Source organism: Danio aesculapii, chromosome 19 (genome assembly GCF_903798145.1).
Source record: "Danio aesculapii chromosome 19, fDanAes4.1, whole genome shotgun sequence".
NCBI lineage: Eukaryota > Metazoa > Chordata > Actinopteri > Cypriniformes > Danionidae > Danio > Danio aesculapii.
Window position 1 is genome coordinate 37,986,323 of NC_079453.1, and position 15,000 is coordinate 38,001,322.

The 15,000-nt window shown below is 35.0% G+C and overlaps 1 protein-coding gene across 1 annotated transcript in view; it reads right to left on the reverse strand.

The window, feature by feature from the left end:
* The window catches only part of csmd2 (CUB and Sushi multiple domains 2), a 543,350-nt gene that overhangs the window by 412,566 nt on the left and 115,784 nt on the right, over positions 1-15,000 (reverse strand). Inside the window, exon 4 of the mRNA XM_056479194.1 lies at positions 4,723-4,774. Within this exon, the coding sequence (XP_056335169.1) occupies positions 4,723-4,774 (52 nt within the window). The remainder of the gene's footprint in view (positions 1-4,722; positions 4,775-15,000) is intronic.

Here is a 15,000-nt window from a genome sequence, read left to right on the forward strand (position 1 = left end):
CACATGGTGGGGCGCCACACCAAAATTCAGCCCGCCACAGCTACATTACAGCTTCTCATTCAAAACATTCAGTCATTTTTTTTTAAATAGCATGTTATAATCGCACCAAAATGTATTAAAAGGTAAATGAATTATAACAGCGTAAACTTTTCTGTAATCATAGTAGTGCTGTGCGTTATTTGTTTAACCCTTTAAGGTGACGTGCTGACTGACTGACAGGTACGTGATGCGTGAGATCAGCAAACATGACGTAGGTTTCAGTTATGACGAACACAGTTTCCATAATTATATTTTATTTATAGTTAAAGGTCTATGGTTCTGCATACAATGACTTTATCTTGCTGGAGTTCATAACCGTTTCACTTTACTTCAGGGCGCTTTAATGCCGCGCTGTAAGTCTACTGAGGACATTCACAAATATTCCTAGCAAATCTAATAAAAGTTGGAGACATACTGTAAACGCACTAAATCGCACTTCAGCAGCTTTTATTTGAGAGAGCTGAGGAAAATCTGCACTTGAGCAGCATATAGTTTGAGGGCGAGCAAGAAGTTTTGTGCAGAACAGAGGAAACCGGCGCTCGAGCACAGAGATTCACATGCTCGTATTACATGAATGCGATCTCGACTTGTAATACTGCGCTCGCGAAATTTGTCAATGAAATAACACCACAGGTAGTTGGTAGATCTGTATAAAGGGCCCAACAGAGTCTGCCGCCACAGCTGGAAAAAATCCTAGAGGAAACACTGAATCAGTTAATAGAAATGAGTTATTACAACTGTTATGTATAGAAATGTGTTGAAAACTTCTGTTTCTGTTAAACAATGGGGTAAAAATAAACAGGGGGCTAATAATTCAGGGTGACTAATAATTCTGACCTCAATCTTGTTTTATTTATATCCATCTTAAACATATTACAATAAATCAAGACATCATTTTTAACAAATAAATACTGAATAGTTCAATGACACATGACATGTCAATTTCCACAAATTCCCAGGATTGATCAGCATTTAAACTGCCAATCAATTGATTAATTAATTGTTGACCTTAATAATTTGAAAACCTGTGTTAATGTAAACAGACTATATTAATAAAGTGAATTTATAAAAGGATTTAATGAAAGTGTTTTTGTTTTTGGTACTTGAGTTGTGATAAACGTTCCTTAAATATATATTTTTTTAATGAAAAAAATATGTATATAAAAATGTATATATTTTTTGAACATCTCAATTTTTTAGAAAAAAAAGTTCTACAGAAATTTACAGGGCTGTTAACAGCCGAAAATGAGGGTTCTTTATGCAATGCTAAAAAAAAGAAAATGTTTTAGCATAAATAAAACAGTAGAAGGAATAGGAAAAAAATGAATGACAGACAATTTAAAAGAACCATTTAATGATTACAGATTACACATAATGACTAATAAACAATGTAAATAGTGGCGTCTCAAATGTAAACACTGACAGTTGAGTCAAACTCCACACAAAAATGCCAACTGGCCAAGGCGGGGCTCAAACCAGCAATCTTCTTGCTGTGAGGTGACAGTGCTAACCACTGAGCCACTGTGCCACCCCCCAAAATTAACATACATGCATAAATACATACATATACAATACATATATATGCAAGTAGTTCTGGTCTGTTTTGATCACAGTTTGCAATAAATGCACTGGCCTCAAACATTAGTGGTAACTACAGTAACTCAGTGACAGTTGCTGGAGGCTTCAACAATGTACACTTCACCAGGGTGTACACTTAACTGACAAATATGCTCAAAAATTATTGCGAAGAGGTAGCTAACACATGTTACTATAAGCTATTAATAGGGCCAGACAAAATCTGTGGATATTTTTTGCTATTTCTGCATAAAATTTTGTTAAAAATCTGTGGATTTATGCAGAATTATTTTGGGAGTATCGTAACTTTATTTGGTAAACAAAGCAAGTTTCTCATATAATATCTACTAAAGACAGAAAATATTATTTTACAAATTAATAAATCATATGAATATTTTCATATTAGTTAATAATATTACTGTAAATTGTAGTACTGCAATTTAAAAACGGAATAAATATAAATGGGGGATGCAGTGGTGCAGTAGGTAGTGCTGTCGCCTCACAGCAAGAAGGTCGCTGTTCGAGCCTCGGCTGGGTCAGTTGGTGTTTCTGTGTGGAGTTGGCATGTTCTCGCTGCGTTTGCCTGAGTTTCCTCCAGGTGCTCCGGTTTCCCCCACAGTCCAAAGACATGTGGTACAGGTGATTTGGGTAGGCTAAATCGTCCGTAGTGTATGAGTGTGTGTGGATGTTTCCCAGAGATGTGTTGCAGCTGGAAGGGCATCCGCTGCGTAAAAAACATGCTGGACAAGTTGGTGGTTCATTACGCTGTGGCGACCCCGGATTAATAGAGGGACTAAGCCAAAAAGAAAATGAATAAATGAATGAATAAATATACATTTACACAACATTTACACAAGTAAATAAACAGATTCAATGATGGGCTAAAAATCTGCGTAAATCTGCGTAATTCTGCACGCACAGATTCCATATGGGTCTAGCTAGTAGATATGCCCGTGTCATTTACATGCACAGATTAAAGTGAGACCTACATCACGAAAATGTAGACAAACATTGCACTAAAAAGACCAAATTAGTTAAATATGCCAAAGGACCATGGAATAAACGGGATAATTAATAGCCTGTCATGTGTTAAATTATTTTAAATGCACTTTCCACACGCAACCAACCTCTGCATCACGTCATTTAAAATAATTTAATGCACAGCAATCTGTTGATTACCCTATGTATACGTATGTACAGTATATGTATGCATGTATGTATGTATGTATGCATGTATGTATGTATGCATGAATGTATGTATCTATGTATCTACATGTACTGTATTTTCACTACTAGTCAACAAGACGATAACTAGTACCCTGATGAACCTGTGTTATTAGTTTAATTAGTCGTTGCTGGGAAATAACATACCTTGGAATGTCATGATAGACCAATCAGAATCAATTATTCCAGAGAGCCATGTAATAATATGCTTTAAGCCAATTCACTGTACTGGATCTGTTTTGACCAGAAAAGCCATGCTAATGCAATTTAGTTTGCAGGTAAACAACCGTACACACAAAACGACCGGGCAATGGATTTTCCGTGCTTAAAGATCAGCTCTGCTAATGTCAATGGGCTGTTAGCAGAGATGGTACACTGCACTAGAGGAATCTGTCTTAGTAGTGGAGAGAAACGGCTGGAGACAGATAGATGGACTGACTGTTGATTGCATAAGCACTGATTAGGAGAGTGGTTTCATCATTGCACATGTGGGTACAGGCATGAGCAAGAGGTTTAGAGCACACACAAATACACATTTATCAGTAATGAACAGTAAAGCAGGACTGAGAAAAAGCACATTATAGGGCTATATTGGAAAAATCGGATATTGCAATATTTTATTTTTCTGCGCTAAATATTGTGATATGATTACAGCTTCACATGATGGTTTGACTAGCTCTATTTGATGTTTTTTTTTCTTCTGGGAAGTCTAACAGTATTTAGATACAGAAATTGGATAATCACAATGGGAAAAAGATGCTTTTCTTACTTTGCTTAATCACATTTCTGGTACAAATATCTTAAAATACTCAGATCAAGTAAAAATATTGATTTGTTTTGGTTTGGGTGGTTTCCTGTCCAATTGGGTGTTTTTGAAATGTAAATTTTATACACAACTTATTTAAAAAACATAACTGCGTGCTCCTACTCTATTCAGTTAGTAGTGACCAGTGCCCAAACCATGTGGGCCCCCCCGCAAGAAGACGTGAAAGAAAGTTGTTTCAGAATCTGACTCCCTGGACAACTCTCACTCGTCTTCGCATGCATGCGCATCAGACAGCTCCTGCAGTTTAACTCACTGCTGTTTATCATGACACTTCTATCGTTTTTTTTTTTTTCCACAATTGAAAGAATTTAAAATGCCAAGTGGGATGAATTTATATCCCATTTAGAATGTAAAACATACTCTAATAGGTAGTGTTATCTACACAATGTGTGGGTAAAGCCTCCTTTCCACTGCACACGACAAACGACAAGCGACAGACCAGAAGTCATTAATTTCCAATGGAGAGTAATCCGGGAGTTCCGATCATCTCTGTATGCAGAAAATTCAGATCCGAATTGAGCTGCGGATCCGTGATGTTGTACAAGCAGGTTCGTGTGCACGAGATGAGAAATACTAGTTCTTGTGGTTATTTTTTTGAATCAGAAAAAGTCTATATTAAAAAAAACATTTCTGTTCAAAATGTAAGCAATAAAGTAAAAAAAAAAAAATATATATATATATATATATATATATATATATATATATATATATATACATATATATATATATATATATACATATATATATATATATATATATATATATATATATATATATACATATATATATATATATATATATATATATATATATACATATATATATATATATATATATATATATATACATATATATATATATATATATACATATATATATATATATATATATATACATATATATATATATATATATATATATATATATATATATATATTATCAATATATATTATGTATAGCTGTCTCCACATTCCCTCCAATTTTTTTTGCGGTCTAAGAGTTTCTAGCATTCATTCATTCTTTCAACCACTGTGAAAGCAGAGAATTCTGGCTCTTACTTTTGCACTCCTTCATTTCGGACACTGCGAGAACAGCTTCTCGTCCATGGTGCTAAAAGAACAAAAAATTCTGTGCGACTGCCACAAGGGGGCGTATTCCGAAAGTCATGTCCAAATGTCGTGTGCAGTGGAAAGGCAGCTTAAGAGGGGACAGTATTTCGATGTGATCCGGTTATGCTGTGGTTTTGTGACTGCTGGTTTTAGTTGCCGTATGGTTTTTTAAAATATATAACAGCTAAAGTAACTTGGTGAATTTCGATTAAAAATAAAATTAAATTAAATATTATTCTAATATTTTGGGCAGTCTTTTGTGTGTTTGGCCAAATTTGGAACAGCTTTCGGGCTGGAAAATGTCAGCTATATCTTGCAAACACTGATGGTGTATAACACTTATTTGTGTGACCAACATCAACAGAGTATTCTTAGTGTCTTTTGCACTGAAAGGAAAAAAAAAGATGCTTGTCACACCGGTGTGACCTGGCAACCTCAGAGGGTTGAAACAAGCAAAATTATCTGCCAATGGGCTATGTAAAAATGTCTTATTTTTACTTAAATGTAGATATTTGGACTAGAAACAAAACAAAAATTTGAAGTATCGCATAAATAATTAACTACAATGAATCTTTTAAACCTCCAAGCATAATAATTTCTTATCCCCAAAAGTGGTCAAATTTTAAACTCTCTTTAAATGCACAGTCACAGGCCTTAAAACACATGCTTTAGAGTTACTTTTGTATTACTTTACTAAACAATTACTTTAATATGATTAAACTTAGCAGTGATCACGTGTTCTGTAGCTCCTATGATTCAGACTCAACATTGCATATCCTGTGATGTGACTATTGCAAATGCACACATTGTGATATCGATGCTGAATTGATATATTGTGCAGGCCTACTGAATAAAACTAAAAAGCAGAGTGAGTTAAGTACTCCCTTAACCATTAATTAAGCTGACTGAACGAGTGGCAGGAGTATGAGCTGGAATACTAACTATCTATCGCTGATCCACCAGAATTGTTGAAGATATTTTTTTTCATTGTGATTCTGCATATACATAAATCATAAATGTATAAAGCTCTCTCCTTCTTTAACAGAAGCCCCTGCTGGTCTTAAGGGAGTTTAAGTATTCTGTGCAGATCCAGGATGTTCTTTCATTCCCAGTGACTCTGTTGCATTTGTCATCTTAAGTCTGTAACTCACAGAACTGACTGTGCCACCCTTGCTTTAACCATTTTAAGGGTCGCTATATAGTGCTGAAACGGCAAGAGATGTTTTTTATGTTCCGTCTACATCCATGACCCTCCCTCTTTTATCTCTCTGTCTCTATTTCCACAGAACCAAAGAGAAAAACAGATAGAGTTCCTGTAACCCGGTGAGAGTGGATTCAACACAATTCTTTTTACCAAGACTCCAAGATTTGTGCTATTTCTTCCAGCATGCTTAGCATGTAAAGGTACGCTGGCAAATGTAACGTTTTCTTTTGTTAAACTGTTGTATAATACCAATATCACATATACAATCATGCTTACACAATGATATTTGAGGACAATTGCACTCTTGCTAGAGTGGCATTACTTAGAAATACCATAACTTACAAATTTACAAAAACAAACAAACAAAAAATGCAGAGATATGATTTGCTTTCAGACCTTAAGTTATTTGATCGTTTTATAATAACATTTGTAAATACAAAGTGCACCCTTTTGGACTTTCAAGCTCTTTTTTAAATGAATTAATAAATGTATTTATTTATTTTTTAGTGAATTAGTAACAATTTCAGCTTGAACATTGGTAAAACAAAAACAAAAAAGTTAAATAGTTATGGTATACACTTTAAATATTGCAGCCGCCGAATTTAAAACTTTAATAATATTTCATAATTGTTCATAAGTGATTTAATTATTTATTTATAACAGTTTGTATTAATAGAACAAATAACCCTCTTAATGCTGGGACACCCCAAGCCAACAGTCAGGCATTGGGAAGAGTTGGGTCATCAGTGAGCATCTGTCAGGCTCGTTTGTTTGGTGTTTGGTGTGTCCACACGTCGCCTATTGTTGGATCATGTCAAAGGAAATTTACCCGAATGTGTACAATTAGTGTCAGTGTTGGTGAAAGAGAGCGATTTGATTGGCCGTTCACCTTTGAAGCAAAGTGCGGGAATGAAAACTGAAGTAACAAAACTAAGCAACCAATGCAAATTTGGTCACCTTTCTTGAATATTTCCAAACAATTTGGATTATCAAAATCAGGGTGTATACAGTTTGTATGTTTACAGGAATTGTGTACCTGGAGTTTTGGAAAATCTTCACCCTGGCCAAAGTTTTCAGAAAGTTTTTGGTTCAGTCATTCGATACACCATTTTCGTGTAAACAAACAATGAAACTACATAGAAAAAAAAGTGAGGTTTTCAAAATACTTGTGTTCTTGTGGACAGGGCATAAGTCAGCTGTTCAATTTGGTGCACTTATGCACAGTTTTTGGTCCAGACATGCCCAGACACATCAAACATGAAAAGACAACTTTGGTGGTTTTTGTCATTGCTAGTTTGTTGCAAGGCTATAATGGTTAACAAAAACGAATGAAACAACCAAAACTAAAATTGAAAAACATTTTCATAAACTGAAATAAAAAAAAAATAGCATTTAAAAAAAAACTAGAACTAGCTGAAACTGTTTTGTGTACATTTTAAACTAACTGAAACTAACTAAAATCATAGCAAAAACATCCTTTATTTTTGTCTTTGTAAATGTTTTTTACAAGCAGAGACTTGTATTGATTTAACACATTTGTGCCCAATAACAGGTTTTACTTCCATATAAGTGATCCTGATAGCAAACGAATCATTCTTTTTAACCAGATCTTCTAAGTGAACCGGTTGTTCACCAAATCAAACTGAATCATTTGACACGATTCGTGTCTCCAGGAGGCGCTTAACCACAAACTATTTACTTTTAAAAATGCCTGATAATACTGTACAAACATGCATGATTCAGCAGGTGAATCGAACACAAACAGCACATGACAGCCTGCTGTGACTGAAGCATAATTAAACTACTGCAGTAAACCAAACCGAGGGTTGAAATGAGAGGATCTGAAGTTTATTCGGTGTGTTCATAACAGAAAGTCGTAATGGAGTTATTTAAGTGAATCATGCTTCAGTTGGTTTGCAAATTTTAATTATAAGAAAGTTTTCAGATCATGCTGATGTTTTAACTGACTTAAATTATGATTGCTGACTAACGTTACGAATTTTTGGTATGTTGAGTCCTAACATAGGAGGATTGTCACAAAAGATTCGGTTTGCGTTTAAGATCCAATCTTCCCATCACTACTGTGTATCTAACCTTGTGGGCTATTGTATATGAAATCGAGGATGGGTAGATGGTAGTGTAGATGGAAGTGTTCATGTGTCCTCTGAATACATGTTTCAAAAAATGTATCTTTGGTTGAGTTGTTATTATCCAGTATTTATTCTGATGATTTTAAATCTTACACCTAACAAATATCCTTATTTATAAACGAAATAAAACTAAAACTAATACTGAAATTAATAATAACTAAGCTAAAACTAAACTATTTCAAAATATAGAAACTAATAAGTAGTAAATCTACCTCTAAAAAGGAATTAAAATGAACTGAATTTGAAAACAAAGTCACGAAATGAAAACTAAAATCAATGAAAAATTCTAAACTATTATAACCTTGGTTTGTTGACGTCTATTTGATGTGTCCCATGCTTTAGCACTGTACAAATACTACTAACAGAAAAATGTGATGTGTATATCCTTCTCAAAATTGCCCAGTATGGCAATCAATACATCCAAATCTCAGATCACATGAGACAGGTATAAACGAAATGGCAAGGTGACGAAAACAAATTTGCATGTGCTCACAACAACCAGAGCGCTCATAAACAGCTTACCATGCAATAATTCCACAGGAGATTCGAGAGAACTGATTTTATGCTGATGAGGATTGATTTGTTTTACCAGCACAAAATAACTGAAGCAGCAACAAGATGTAAATGATAAGTGATTTGCAACATCGAGAGAGGCCACGGCTTGTACAAACCACTAAGGAAAACACATAGTTATCTAGTAAGCACAGATTGCCTGTCACTAACTATAGCAGCACGTATAGGGTAGGTTATGAAATGTGTATGTCCATGCACATCTAAATGAATATGAAAGCTCTGGCACAAGCCAATCGGACACGCCTACCACTCTCCATAGTCTATACTTTAAAAGTGACATTGTGAAATTGATCCCAACACACTAGCACATTAGCTCAATAAGCAGTTTCTGCTTTGTTGAGCAACGATTCAATCAATGCCTCTCCTCTGTTCGGGCACAATTACCAGGCAACTGCAGTGAACACTCATCACCACCCTGCACACAACGGGCAAGACATGCAATCTTTTGCAAATCCCACAATTCCTTCAACATAGGACAGCTGTATTAGTGGATTCTAACTATAGCGGAATGACATACAGGCATGAGTTTCACCTGAAAGGAGACAGCTTTGTTGTGCATGGCATAAAGTAGATGCTCGTGTGGAATGCTTAGTTACCTCTCTGGTGTTTCAAAGGAATAAAAAGTAAAATAATAAAACAAAACAAAAACAAAATAAATAAATAAATAAATAAATAAATAAAATAAAATAAAATAAAATAAAATAAAATAAAATAAAATAAAATAAAATAAAATAAAATAAAATAAAATAAAATAAAATAAAATAAAATAAAATAAAATTCAGTGATCACAGCGATTCCCACATTGTTTTCAAAATACCATCTTAATGTGTTCCTTATGTGACAGAGAAGTCAGTCACAGGTTATTACTTTATTTCTCTTAGATCAGACAAAATAAAAATCTTATTATTTTTGTCAGACATAAATGTTTATTTTTATTTATGCCCCAGAGTGAATGATGTTAAAATTAAGCATCAATAAATGCATTGCATTTGTTCAGCCGGTTGTATAAATAGAACCAGACAGTGGGACTTTTTTTAAACACTTCTTATTTTGACAATAAACCTACAGGGATTTTTTACACTCTGTGGCTCTCTTCTGGCCTGTAAAAATATATCGCTCATAAATCGGCACACAGTGCATGTAGTTTATAGAGTATATGTAGTTTATATACAAAAAGATAGAATAACAGACTGGATAGATGGCTGGATGGATGGATGGACAGATGAAGAAACAGATGGATAAAGAGAAGGATGGATTAAGAGATGGATGAATAAAGACATGGATAGATAAAGAGATGGATAGATAAAGAGACAGATAGATGAAGAGACGGACAGATAAATAGAGAGATGATCAGGTGAATGGATGGAAGGATGGTTGGCTGGATGGATGGAGGGATGAGTTTGTATGAAAGAAAAGGCTGGATGAATGGACAAAAACAATGATAGAATGATAGATGGACAGCCAGAATGATGGATAGATAAATGGATGGATGGATGGATGGATGGATGGATGGATGGATGGAAAAACGATGGATGAATGAAAAAATGATGGATGGACGGGTGAATGGATGGATGGAAAAAAACTATAGATGGATGGATGGATGAATGAATGGATGGATGGAAAAACAATGGATGGATGTATGGATGGATGATGGATGTATGCAAGGATAGGTATGTGGATAAGTGGATGGATGAAAAAACAATAAATAGATGAAAAAAGGATGGATGGATGTGTGGATGGATGAATGGATGGAAAAAACAATAGATGGTTGGTTGGATGGATGGATGGAAAAAATAATGGATGGAAAAAACAATAGATGGTTGGTTGGATGGATGGATGGAAAAAATAATGGATGGAAAAAACAATAGATGGTTGGTTGGATGGATGGATGGATAGATGGATGGATGGATGGATGGATGGATGGATGGATGGATGGATGGATAGATGGAAAAATAATGGATGTATGGAAAAATGTATGGATGGATGGATGAATGGATAGATGGGTGAACGGATGGATGAAGAGATTTATAGATGATGGATCGATGGATGGACGGATGGACGAACGCTACATAGAACAACATAACGATAGCTACATAGAACAACATAACGATAGCTACATAGAACAGCATAACGATAGATTCAAAGAAGCATAGATAAAAAGACAGAATAAATAGAACAATAAAACAATCCCCAAAACAAGAGCACAACAAATACAGTATAAAGAATGAGAGGAGGACAGAACGACAGATAGACATGCATCAGAATGCGTTATTGGCTTGTGGATTTACACTTAATCCCAGGAGCTTTATCTCAAATTCAACAATATTCCAGCTTCAATAAGATTTTCTTCTCTCAGCACTAGAGTCACAAGGGCTCCGGTCTCTTTTGCGTTTCATCTGGATCTAGTTTATCTTTGTTCTCTTAGCAGCCTTGCGTCAGCATAAAAGCGGAAACAGAGGCCGCCTGCAGATGAGCTTAATAAATGCACAATTTATGTACCCGAGCCACCGGGGGCTGAAGGTGTCTGTCTCATTTTGAACGGTCAGTAACATTATATGCTCATAATTGGCTCAACATCTGCCCAGAGGAAGCCTGCTTTGATCCTCCATTCTGTGTGTTTTCTTATTTATTTATATATTTACTTATTTATTTATCATCTCTGAGCTAAGGCGAGACGCACAGCAAACAGCAGAAATTCAGCTAATTGGTAGAGAGGAAGGATCATAATCACGTTTTGGTTTATTTACGCGCACACACAAACAAGCAAACAGTACAATTGTGATTCAAATATAAGTTGTAGGAAAAAAAGGGAAAAAATGGATTTGGAAAAAATGGTGTGAACCTAGTTTCACCTTCCTCTGAGAGTAAACCTAAGGCTATCAACAACTTGTTGCTGCCCTGATTGTAGATGGACAACCCAAAGCCCATGCAATATTAATAAACACTCAGATAGAATAAACTTCAAGATGGTGTAGTCCACCGGGAGCATGTGGAAGATACCATTACAATAATCCACCAGCAGTCAGAAAGTGACATGAAATGAGAGAATAAGAGGGAAGAGCAGCAGCGTCTCTTTTAGGACCAAATCAAGATTTTTAGCCATCAGGGGTCATGGTGGGGCTTGTTCAGCTTGGTATTTTTTATGCAGGGTATGCAGGGTCACAAGCTCAATTTTCAGTCACATGACAGTTTTTAAAATGAATAAAAAGTGTCATCTTTCAGAAAAAAAGTATATCAGGATTTAAATTGAATGTTCTTTTATGAATTATCCAGCTATTCCTTAAAGGGCACGCATTTTACCCCTTTTTCAAGATTTAAGATGAGTCTTTTGTGTGTCCAGAATGTGTCTGTAAAGTTTCAGCTCATAACACTGTAAAGATTCAGCTGTGAACACAATGCAGCTGTTTTTGTTGCCTGTGCCTTTAATGCTAGTTCCCCCCACCTTTGCGACATGCCTGTTAGAGTGTGCCTCAATCTCCGGCTGCGTCAGATAAACAGCACAGTGACAGACATGAAGGAAGCAGATTTCACGTAACGTTTGTGAGAAATACTATAGTAAGAACTTTCCCAATAATTATTTGATGTATTTGTTGTGGAGTAAATTCAAGCCTTTCTGCAACGATGAGTCACACACAATGTCGTTACAAAGTTTACGCACACACACAAACACACATAGTGCATGTTTAACTTAAAGTTAATATCCACCGCTGTATTGATATCCATTGTGTTAATGTACAAAATAAACCTGATTTAACGTCCACAAACTGATATTGAAACATCTTCTTTTATAACTGTGCTGACATGTGGCTATAGTGATAAAGTAAAGACTGTAAAATCACTGTAATTTGTTACAAACATGCACTGTTTTAAAAACGCTTTAAACTTGTGAAACCCATTCTTGATCACATTTGATGATGATTGATGATCACAGAGAGCTGAACAGATCTTTTAAATCTAGTTGCTTTGCGCACGTCCTGTCTTGTTGAAATAGTTATACGTGTTACTATGAAGACATATTAATATGTGGCTGTCAATCAATTCGGTTGGCGGGGAAACCGCATTCCGTCACTTTGTGGTTGGCCTCAAAATGGCAGGGATTTGGATCCTATTTTAACGTTAGGAAATTTAAAAATGAGACTTATTGTCTTTATATCACCCCAATATGACTGTGGACACACTATACCGGCACACAGTTCTTATGATTTTCATCATATGTGCCCTTCAAGATAAACTTAATTTTACTTTTATAAACACATATACTGATGTACTATTGCTAACATTCAAGTTTTTTTTCTGTTTCTGATGCTGGCCTGATTATCTGAACAAATATACAGTTGCAATAATGTGAAATATGAATTATTATAGACTAGAAATGCTGGGTTCCACTCATGTGTCGAGACAACATGAAGGAATTAAGTGAACTATCAATCTTTAAAAATTAAAGTTGACTGAACAAAAAACAATTAAGTCCTCCCTTAAAAAAAATCAAGAATTATGTTGTTTCAACTCATTTTAGTTCAACGTAGTTTAAACAAACAGCAAATGTCATTTTTGAGTGTATCTATATAGTTAATATAGCTTTTTATTTCTATTTTATTTGTAAATAAATACTGATTTATGATGCGGTCTATTGATTTAGGTTGTATTATGATTACACTGATGAACTACATATTGATTTGGGGCTCAAGATTTTTAAAAAAACATAATTAACAATAACATACCACAACATTTTAAATGAGTTTATATTTTTGTCTGATTTGTGAATTAGTTTTTCTTTAAAGACTCTTTATTTGATGTTCTTTGATGAAAACAAAGTTCAATAGAACAGCATTTTTAAAATATGAATTTTATATTTGTTAAATAGTACATTATTTTATGTGCATAATGGTTGTTATGTCAGTTTAGATCATTCTTATATACATGTTTCGTGACAAAGGTAGCAAACGGCACCTTGCTAGGCTGGCCAGCTTTTATTTATTTTAATATCTGCTTCTTGAGCACACTGAGGGCCAATATGCTTAATCTAAAGGCGTCTTTGTCACTCTAGATCTAAAGAGCTCGACTGCTGAGAAAATTTCAAACCACCTGGGCCTGCTAGAGCTGCTGCGTTATTAAAAGGCTTTTATACGGCTGCACAATTGTATATAGTACCTTCACACCACAGCAGGACGGAAAGGCCGAGAGACGAACAAAACCACAACTGAGATGTTTTGCTAATTCAAAATCACCCGATTTACAACCCCAAATTGGGATATGTAGACAAATGCAATGAGATTAACAACCTGTGATTTGTGAATAACTGGTTTGATTTCATTTTATTTATTTATTTATTTCAAACAGAATATCATAGACTTAAAACAACTTTTCAAGCTGAATACATTTTATCATACATTTTATCAAAATATGCACTTATTCATATACACTCTATATAACAATTGATTTTAGCTTATTTTGAAATGGGGCTGGATGAAGCACAAGCTGCAATTTTGAATGTGTTTTAATGTGTTTATGGATGGATGGATGAATGGATGGATGGGTGAGTGGATGCATAGATGGATGAATGGGTGGATGCATGAATGGATGGATACATGGATGGATGGATATATGGATGGATGGATGCATTGATGGATGCATGGATGGAAAAAATGTTGGATGAATGGACAAAATGGATGAATGGATAGAAAAATGTTGCATGGATGGATGGATGGATGGGAAAAATGTTGGATGAATGGAAAAAACAATGGATGTATGGATGGAAAAAAATGTTGGATGAATAAATGGATGGATTGACGGATGGATGGATGGATGGATGGATGGATGGAAAAAACAATGGATGAATGGATGGAAAAAATGTTGGATGGATTTAAAAAATGTTGAATGAATGGATGGATTGATGCATGGATGGATCAACGGATGGAAAATGTTGAATGGATGGAAAAATGCTGGATGAAAGGGATGGATGGATGCATGGATGGATGAAAAAATGTTGGATGGATGGAAAATGTTGAATGGATGGAAAGAATGTTGGGTGGATGGATGGATGGATGGAAGGAAGGATAAATGTATGGATAGATGCATGGATAGATGAATGAATGGAAAAAATGTTGGATGTATGGAAAAAACAATGGATGAATGGATGAAAAATGTTGAATGGATGGATGGATGGATGGATGCATGCATGGATGAATGGAAAAAATGTTGGATGTATGGAAGAAACAATGGATAAACGGATGGAAAAAATATTCAATGGATGGAAAAAAATGTTGGATGGATGGTAGGATGAATGGAGGGAGGGAAGGA